At 56.1% G+C, this 9,710-nt stretch overlaps 1 protein-coding gene across 1 annotated transcript; it reads right to left on the reverse strand.

The window, feature by feature from the left end:
* Nucleotides 1-82: 82 nt before the first annotated feature.
* On the reverse strand, nucleotides 83-9,577 carry TOR3A (torsin family 3 member A). The gene is made up of 6 exons (XM_064427688.1): nucleotides 6,404-9,577; nucleotides 5,937-6,050; nucleotides 5,029-5,294; nucleotides 4,420-4,595; nucleotides 2,521-2,645; nucleotides 83-2,142 (listed from the first exon to the last, which is right to left on the reverse strand). Exons 1-6 carry the CDS (start codon nucleotides 6,702-6,704, stop codon nucleotides 1,892-1,894), a joined length of 1,233 nt encoding a protein of 410 aa, XP_064283758.1. The 5' UTR covers nucleotides 6,705-9,577; the 3' UTR covers nucleotides 83-1,891.
* Between the last annotated feature and the right edge of the window lie 133 nt (nucleotides 9,578-9,710).

The raw sequence follows: 9,710 nt of genomic DNA on the forward strand, positions 1-9,710 counted from the left end.
GAAGCTGCTGAGTCCTAACCAGAAGCTCTTTCATTTGGGTAGAAAAAATTGTTAAAAAGAGAAATAATTTAATTCCACCAGGTTGCAGAAAAAGCAGTATCTTTATTTATGCAGTATCTATTTAGAACCAAACTGTTGCCCTGGCATGGTCAGAGAGCAGCTGTTGCTGTTGTGGGCTGATCAGAGCTCACCCAGGTGTGACACACACACTGGTGAGCCAGCAGAGCACAGCTCTGGCCTCGCCCTTGTCAGTGTCACCACCTCAGCCAGAGCTGCTCCCCTGCCCACCTCAAACCCAAAGTGCCCCAGCGACCTCCTGCCACGCAACCTGTGCCAGCCCAACCCAGCTGAACACTTCTTGTCATTCAGAAAAACCCCCAGGTGCTCCTGGCTTACACACACGGCCTTCTGGCTCCTACCCTTCAGCACACAGCTTGCCAAACTTTGTGCCCAGGTGCCCAAACACACCCTGAGCTGTGTCCTGGGAGGCAGCCCCAGCTGGAGCCATCACCCCCATGGTTCCAGGTTTCTGACACCTGGGATTAACCATAAACCAGGTCTCAGGAATGCCTGATGAGCCACGCTGGCAGAGCTCCAAGGTCCATTCCACACGGCTGGGTTAAGCCACCTGCACTGGCTGAGCAGTGGGAGAGCAGCTGCCTCATCTCTGCTGGGACCCAAAGTCTGCAGGGCTCACATGTGTCTGCCTGGTCAATCTTTGCCAGAGGTCACACTGCTCATCACTGGCACTGCAAAATGGGTCAGAGCTTAAAATAGAGCAAAGGTCCCCGTGGGGGTGGCTGGGAAGCCAAGCCCTGTCCTTGGCAGGGGCTGTTTCACTGCTCGCCAGCTCAGCCCTGTTGGAAGGGAGTTTTGACCCGGAGGTCACAGAGTGATTCCTGTAACACTGATGAAATTTGTTGGAGCTGCTGCAACACACTTATCACCTGGCGAGTACCCAGACAGCAAACAGCCCCTTGTAATAATAATAATAATAACAATAATGCTGATGCCAGCCAAAAAGCCACAGCATGAAATGTACTGAAGAGAAAAACAAGAAAAAGGAAGGAAAAAACCCAAGCTTTTACTGCATCCATGAAAACTCACATTCAGCTGCAGCCTGATGCTTCAGCCACCATCCTCCTCACCTGCCCTTGGGCAGAGGAGCTCTCCCTGTTTTGGTTCTGCAGTGAAGGAAACGGGCTCTGCACCAACCTGCTCAGTAAAATAATTGCAGCAGAAGTTCCTCACCCCAGCAGCTGCTTCCATACAACGGAAGACTCCGGTGAGAGGTGGACACTCCAAGGTGAGAGCTATGGATTTGCCATCTCCAGAGGAGATTATTCAGTCCTTTTCTCCCTGCACAGACTACAGTCCTGGCACCTGTGTCCCTGAGCAGCAGACACCTCAGAAAGGCAAGGGAGCAACAGAGGGGAAAAACCTCAACTCCAGCAAAGCAGTTCTGTGTAGTCTTGTAAAATGACAGAGAAAATTGGGGATGGGGATGTGGCTTTGGCCACACTGTCTCAACAGGACCAGCCTGTCCAAGGCCTCCCTTCACCACACAGCAACACAACAAGGACTTGGACATTCCCAGTCCCCACTCACATGGAACAGCATCTGCCAGCAGAACCACATCACCCCTCCAGCTAAAAGAAGGGACTTAGAGCACCAGACAGGCTCCAAAAGCAGCCAAGCACAGGCTGTCCCCACATCCCAGGAGTAAGGGATGCACCTCCTTCCCTGCAACAGCTCTGGGAGTAACAGGGCTTAAGTCTCTGTTAAGTCCCTGTGCAAGTGCCTGGCTGGCTCATCCGCCTCTGACCCTGTGTGAAGGGAGCAGCTCCCGGAGTGCAGAACACCTTCAGCACACGGCTGGTCCCCCTGGCGTTCAAGGAAGGAAATAATTGATGCGCTGGGGCACGGATTTGCAGCCCTGTGCAGAGAAAAGCTTCTCCTCTTTGGGGACAAACACCATCATCTGGGCCACCTGGTCGAGCGTTGCCTCGGTGTAGGGAAGCCCGCGGGCCAGGAAGGCGTCCCGGGCACAGAGCTTCACATGGTGATACTCCAGAGGCAGGAAGGGCACCAGGAAATCAATCAAGTTCTCTCTGAGGAGCTGGCTGTGGGCATAACTGTTCTCTGGAGCAGAGCACAAGAAAGGCAAACTCAGAAGCTGCACCTGAGAGCATCATCCCTCAGCGAGGCCAGGCTTGGCTCCGAGGGGCTCATCCAGTGGGACCCACTTGTGCAGAGCTGCTCAGCACTCTGAGCACTGAGCATCTCCAGGAGTCACACCAAGAAGAAGCCCCAGAGAAGCCTCAGTACTGCCCTGTGAGGCTGAGCTACCTCTTGCCCCCAGCCATGTTCAGGGCTGAAGGGGGCCTGAAGGCACCACGGATGGGGCTCTCACTGCCAACAGCCCCAGGCTGGGGTGGAGTGAGGGCTGGTTCCCCCAGGCACAGCCCTGTGGCACAGGGGCAGCCCTGCCCCAGCCCCCCGAGGCAGCCCAGCCCTTACCTGCAGGCTCCTGCAGCTCCAGCCGCAGCCGCTGCTCCAGCAGCTCCAGGGAGATCTCCTCCCGTGCCCGGCCCGCTCGCCAGAAGTCCAGGGCCACCTCGTTGATGGTGTTGCCACCAAGGTTGCTGTGGACACAGAGGGAATTCACTCAAGGTTTCCCCCAGAGCTGAACTGCTGAGGGCTGCCAGCACCTTCCCTGCAGACAGGCCCCAGCAGTTCTGCTGGCAACAGAGGATTTGCTGTCTAGGATCAGCACGTGGAGAGCCAGCCTGCTTCCCAAAGAGCCCCTTTCCACAGGCATCCATGCCAGGGGCAGCAGAATCCTCCATCTCCCTCAGTCCCCAGTCCTGGCTTGGGAAGCCATCAACCCCTCAGGTGACACTTGGCTCCACACCAAACGCTGAACAAGCCACCACAAAGTCCAGGTTAAAGGGCAGAGCACATGGCAGGGGTCCCACTGGAAGTAAAGGTCCAGGGCAGGGATTCAGGTGGCAGCCCAGGACTTGGCACAGCATCCATGGGACAAAGCAGCAACACAGCTCCCACCTAAGGGCTCCTCTGCACACCCATGGGAGCAGCTCTGTGGTGGGGTTTGCAAGGTCCTGGCAGCTGTTGAGGGTCCCAGGACAGCAGGGACCCTCAACAGGTCCAGGAAAGGTGTCCCCCCTCCCCAAGCGCTGGTGAGGGGCTTGTCCCCAGCCCCCAGTGCCCCAGTGAATGGGAACCAGCTGGATGCAGAGCTTGTGTGGGTGGGAGCAGGGAGGCACAGAACTGGCACCCCATCCTCATGTCAGAGGCTCTGGACACTGAACAAAAGGCAGGGAAAATCAAAAAGCCACCACTGTATCCCACCATGCCCTCACCCCTTGTCAGGGAGAAAACAGCTTGTAGTGATCCTGCTCCCAACCCAAACTGCCCCTTTTGGCTGGACAGACAGACAGACAGCCCTACCCCATCTGCAGGACCGTGCCAGTGTCCACGGAGCCCTGGGGCAGAGCCATCCCTCCTAAAGCAGGTCAGTGTCACACTGCCACCAGGAGTGATGAAACCCCTGCGATGACACAGGGCAGTTCAAGGCACCTGCTCCCCTCTGCTTGCTGACACAGGATCCTTTGCTGGCCTTCCAGCAGGACACCAGGCCAGCCCCGTGCAGCTGCAGCACGTCCAGCCAGGGCAGCACCTGCCCCTTCCACACCAGAGTGTGGGGAGCTCCACAGGCACTGGGCACACAGGCAGGGAAACCTCTCTGAGGGAAGCACCAAGCTTGGAGGTTGGGACACTGATGGTGGGAGGTGGAGGAGGAACAGCTCCTGCCAAGCTCAAGGCTGCAATTCCCAAACTGAGGGGGCTCAAGATGCTGATCTCTCACTCTTTAGGGGCACTTCAGTCAGGTGCCTGCCTCACATCCTGCTTCTGAGATGTCCCATTTCTCCCTCCAGCTGCATCCCACACACAGACAGTGCTGGGGTGCACTTCCTGGGAAAGGAACCAACTAAAGCAGGCTCTGCTAATGCCAGGATCAGCCTGACAGCACCTCAGTCTGCAGCCACAGTGGGAACTCTCCAGCTCCTAACAATGCATGGGAACTTCCCACTAGGACCTTCACTCTGCTCCCTGGAGTGTGACATCTGCCCAGCTGAGCAGGGTGACACTGTGTTAACTGACTGGGCTTCCTTGTCTCCAATCTAGACTCTGGCTCAGGTGTCCCAGCTCAGCTGGACCTCAGCTCCTCCTGCAGATGCCCTGTTCCCAGGGAGGATGCTCAGCATCCATAGGTAAAACTGAACATGGAGGCAACCACCAGGAGGGAACGAGGTACCTGTGCCCTCCCCTGCTGCCTCAGCCCCTTGTATCACCCACCTCTGGGGACAAACACCACTACTGGTGACCAGAAATCACCTGAGGAAGAGGAAGATGGATCTCTGCTGATCTGCCTGGCCCTTGCTGTCGTGTTGAGCCATGAAGGGCTTGATGGCATCCAGGAGGCTGGAGTGCAGCTTCTCGGCCTCGTCGAAGATGAGCAGGGCCTGCCTGCAGCGCTGCAGGGTCTCGCTGATCTGCCTCTGCAGCTGGGCCTGGCCAGCAGCAGGGACAGCAGCCAGGGCACAGAACAGGAAGAGCAGAGGCAGGACAATGAGTGAGGCGAGATAGATTCATTTAATAAGTGAAGGAAAGAGTAAAGAAAGACATCAAGTGGTGCAAAGGCAGCCACCCACCCTGCCACAGACAGACTGATGCCCAGCCTGGCTCTGAGCAATGGCTTCCTGCCCCCAAGCCCCCTCCCTGCAGCTTTTATTCCTGAGCATGGCAGTGAATGACACGGAATATCCCTTTGGCACCAGGACTCAGCTCTGTGGCTGTGCAAGCACTGCTCAGCAGTAACCAGCCAGTGCTGGGGGATCCAGTTTCACCCACAAACCCAAGGCCCAGCCCCACACAGGCTGCTGGGAAGGACATGAACTCCAGCCCAGCCCAGCCCAGGGAGCATCCCGTGCTGCTGGCTCTCACCTTGTAGGAGTCCACGTAGTTGTGGTGTGGGAAGTGGAGCAGGGAGACGAACACCCTGACACAGTCACTCCTCAGCCCGTCCCGGTACAGGTGACTGGCCACCATCCGAGCCACAAAGTTCTTCCCTGTGCCAGACCAGCCATGGAAGGACAGCACCAGAGCCCTGCGGGGCCCTGGGCTCTGCAGGAAGCCCTGCAGCGCCCGCAGCACCACGGCCTTGGCCAAGTGCTGCCCGTGGAGATGCCCACTGAGGTCTGCCTCCAGCCCTGCACAGAGAGAGCACGAGCTCAGCCTCACCTGCCAGCACAGCTACTGCACGTGGGACTAGGAGGAGAAAACGTGGCAGGGCTGCCTGGCCAAGAGGACTGTGAAGTGGCATTAAAGCCACAGGCTGCCTGTGCCCTGCCTACATCAGCCTCTGGCCCCAAAGAGACACAAAGCTTCCACTGACTCCTTTTTTGCTTTAGGAAAAGGCAGAGATGCTTGGCAGCTGCAGAGAGCACCGATGCCCCAAGGCCCTGCCAAGCTCCCAGCACAGGGTTTGCATACCAGGAGTCCCAGGGACAGCCAAACACAAAGACACCTCCTCATGGCTTACACACAGGTAAGTGTGCTCTCCCGACCTAGGGCAGGGTCCTGGGCCAGTTTGGATCCCACTACATGTGCCTGGAAGCTGTGGGATGCAGGCAGGGCTCGTGGCAAGCTGGAGCAGTAAGGAACATGCTGTGCCATAAGGAACAAACTCTGGTCTCAGAACTTCAAACGGGACACAGGACTGAGCTCAGCCTCTCACCCTCCCACAGCTCAGCACCCCACTCAGAAAAGGCCTTTACTAAAATCACTTTCTAGAATAGACTTTAACAGGAAAAAAGCCTCAAAACAAGCCGCACAAGCAGCACAGCCCCTACCTGTGATGTTGTTGATTATCCTGCAGTCTCCCGTCTCACAGCACCTGCCAAAGCTGCAGTACCAGGCAGAGAGGATCTCCAGGTAATCCTGCCCCACCAGGGGAAAGCCCCAGCCTGGAAACAGGAGCAGAATGAGCGGGGAGGTTCCAGGAAAGGCTTTTTTACATCTCGGGCTCAGCTGAGCCCTGTTACGGCAATCGTCTCCCGGCGCAAGGGGTCGGCCATGTCCCTGAGGGCAGCCCTGGCTGTGGGGAGGGACAGTGGGCTCGGAACCGGCACCAGCTGGCTCCAGACGGCTCCGAGAGCCCGAAAAGTGCAAGAGCCTCATCCCGGGGTGTGCCAAGGAGGGAGGTGCCCGGGGCAGGGGCTCTCGGGAAGGAAGGGCAGTGCCACAGGAACCGGGGCCAGAGCAGTGTCCGGGCCTGCTGCTCCTCCGGGCATGGCAGAGAGCGGAGCAAGGCGCTTACCTGGCACGGCCCCGGCCTCCCGCTCTTCTTGTTGCGTCTCCTCCTCCTCGCAGCCCTCCTGCCACACCTTGCACGCCAGGTACTGCCAGTACTGCTTGGAGAGAGCTCCCAGATGCTTCTTCACGGCTTCGTACCTCGCCGTGCCCCACGGTGCCCGCTCCGGGACGGCTCCCGGCTGCTCCGCCCAGGGCGGCCGCGGCGGCGGCGTTGTGCCGGGGCTGCCCGAGCCGCCCAGGAGCAGCAGCAGCACCAGCACAAAGCAGCCGAGCCCGCGGGGCGCCGGGAGCCGGGCCTGGCGCATGGCAGCGGGGAGGGATCCGGGAACGGAGCGGGAAGGGAGCGGGCCCGGCCCGGCCGAGCTGAGCTCGCTGCCGAGGCGTTGCTGGGGAGCAGCCGCGGGCGGTGCCAGACGTGGCTTCCCCGTCGCCGTCACAGCCTCGGGGACGCGAGGAAAGCCAGGCCCGGGGGCGGCGGAGGCTCGGCCCCGCCCCGGCCCGGCAGCCCCGGCCGTGAGGGGAAGGCCGGGGAGGCTCCCGGACACCGCCTCCCGCAGCAGCAGCCAGCGCCTCCTGAGGCAAAACCTGGTTTGAAAACAGCCCAGAGGCTCGGCTGAGGCTCTGCAGCCACGGACGCAAACGGCAGCGGTTCCTCCTGTTCCTCAGTGTCCTTTCAAAGGGGACACAAAAATAAGAGGTGAGGAAATAAAAGCAAGGGAGCAGCAGGGCTGTCCAGGCTGCCTTGGCTGCCTGCTGTCCTGACACCCTAACAGAGCCCAAGGCCAAAATGCTTTGGAAATGGAAAGGATTTCAAGGTTATCCCACACGCTCAGAAAAGTAACGAGGATAATAAATAGAATTAATCCAGCCTGGTGGTTGCCTGGCCCAGGTGAATGGGAGGGGGATGCAGGCGTGGAGCAGAGCGCATCACCATCTACAGGTGCCTGCGAACTTCACACAGCAGCATTTCACACCCTGGCACTAACAGAACGGCCCCTTCAGCTACAAAACACTGAGGCCGAAACCTGAACACCACTTGCAATAACTTCAACAGAACTAAAGAAATAAATTAAAAATCAAACTTGCTGTAGCCATAGCAAAATAAACTGCTGTCAGCTTTTCTAAAAACTAGTTGAGGTACCTCAAGCATTTATACAGATTTATAGCTGGTGTTCCATCATAGCTGGAACATTCAAACTTTGCCCACCCAGGATAACTGCTCTAGCTGAAAAGGGCTTATTAAAAGGGACAGAGGCTGTAAGAAATAGATGGTTATGTGTTCCAAAGGAAAAAAGAAAATTCTGAAGGATAAACTGGCTGTCCAACACTGCACCAGGTCATGGCATCATTCCTGGGATGTCAGCCCTGCCCAAGTGCAGCACACAGTAAGAGCCAGAAGGAAAAGCAGTTCCTTAGGAGGCCCTGGCACAGAGCAGCTGTGGCTGCCCCAGCCCTGGAGGCGTCCAAGGCCAGGCTGGATGGGCCTTGCAGCAGCCTGCTCTGGTGGAAGATGTCCCTGCCCATGGCAGGGGCTTGGAACAGAGTGGTCTTTAAGGTCCCTTCCAACCCCAGTCACTCTGGGGTTCTGTGAAGGGTAGGATAGGAAGCACATGGGGTTTTTCCCTTCCTCTGCTGAAACAGAAGTGCAGTTTGCTGGTCCTGAGGTGAGGCTGGCAGCAGAGGCAGCTGCAGGGAGCTGCACAGCCCTGGAGCTGGTGGGAGGATGCTCAGCTTGCACTCACGGCTGGTCATTGCAGGCAGTCCCTCCTGGTGAGCAGCAACACTCACTGAGGCTCCAGCACCTGGGCTCAGCTCAGCTCAGGAGCCATCTGAAGAGAAAACAGCACCACAAGAAATGGTTAGGCCTGGCTTATTCCACACCCCAATGCAGCTCGGGGCAAACAAACCCTCAGAGGGAACCTCACAGTCCAGAATTTCATCCTACAGGCTCTCCAGGGAAATGCCATGCACCCATCTTTTAGGTTTTTCCCCATTTCTATACAGCAATTTCTTCTGCACATCCATCTCTGCACTCTGACAGAAGGCAGGAGGAGAAAAGCCTCTCTCCAGAGCTCAGGTATGGATTAGATCACTAAATAAAAGAAAGATCTAGAATAAAGGGTATGAGAGGAGTCATTTTCCCTCCTTCCTTTTCCCCCCACAAAGTCCTATCTATCCCCAGTCTCTTAAAAATATTGAGATTCTACAAAGAACCAATCACCACTCCCACACTTGGGATATATGAACTAAGGACTTTTTTTCCTAATTTTTAGATTCAATAAAAAAATTGTAGGGAAATAATATTTGAGGACTTCAGGGAAAGTGCTTTTTTCAACCCCCTTTTGTTCTCCATTGGCACAAAGTTGTTTGTGTTCATTCTTTTGTGAAAGTACATTCATTACATAATCAGAAACACTAAAATCTCCCAGTTATACAAATTCTCACTCTGTTACTATGGCAAACCACTCCAAAAATACAGAGCAGCAGCACAACAAAGTGCTTGGAACAACAGCTCTCAAGTGCCAGTTTCTGCCTGTCAGAACTTAAAAGCATCTGTAGCTGTTGAACTGTTCACACACAAGCAAGAATCCTGTCCCGCTCCCTGAGCAAATTGGCACCTCAAAAATAGAGATGGAGGAAAGGAAAAGTTACTGTCAGCACACAATGCTAGGAAACAAAAAACCCCAGAACATCCTCCCCCACAAAACCCTCAAAATAAACCCCAGAAAGCAGTTCTTACAGAATTCAACAATGCTGAAATCTGAAGTTTCAGTGAGAAACTCTAGTTTAAAGAAAAACAGGTTTCACACCACCAGTTGATGCTACAGAGCAGGTCCAAGATCCCTGCATTCAGAAGTACTTCACCTCTGAAACATCCCTGTAAAGCTTTGAAACACTCCCTGAGCGAAGCTCTGCTCTTGGGGGAGCAGTGACCTGCCCACCCCAATAAAGCTCAGAAAGGCAGCCACCCCTCACAGCCCAGCACTCATCCCTGGCTCATGGAACCAGCTCCTGGGACACTGCCAAGGGCTCAGCCCCCGTGCCCAGCAGATGCAGACCACGCCTCAGCCTAGGTGTGTTTTATTTCTGCATCCCTTTGGGACACTCCTCCTTCCTTACCTACAGGGCTCTGGCAAACCAGCTGCATTTTTTGGATATACATGACTGGAGTAAAAGCCATTGACAGCCATTAGCAGAGGAGTAACTGGGAGACAGCAGCAGCAAAAACACTTCACACATTCAGCCCACCACATGTTGGAACTCCAGAGAGACAGACAGGGGAGGGAGAGAGAGGCTTAGGCAATCCATCA

Source organism: Passer domesticus, chromosome 7 (genome assembly GCF_036417665.1).
Source record: "Passer domesticus isolate bPasDom1 chromosome 7, bPasDom1.hap1, whole genome shotgun sequence".
Classification (NCBI taxonomy): domain Eukaryota; kingdom Metazoa; phylum Chordata; class Aves; order Passeriformes; family Passeridae; genus Passer; species Passer domesticus.

Coding starts and splice junctions, on each gene's coding strand:
- TOR3A (XM_064427688.1), bottom strand. CDS start 6,704: ATGCGCCAGGCCCGGCTCCCGGCGCCCCGCGGGCTCGGCTGCTTTGTG. Junction 4,596..5,028: donor ACTACGTGGACTCCTACAAG/GTGAGAGCCAGC, acceptor GCTGCTGGCCAG/GCCCAGCTGCAGAGGCAGAT. Junction 2,143..2,520: donor GGAGCTGCAGGAGCCTGCAG/GTAAGGGCTGGG, acceptor GCTCTGCTCCAG/AGAACAGTTATGCCCACAGC.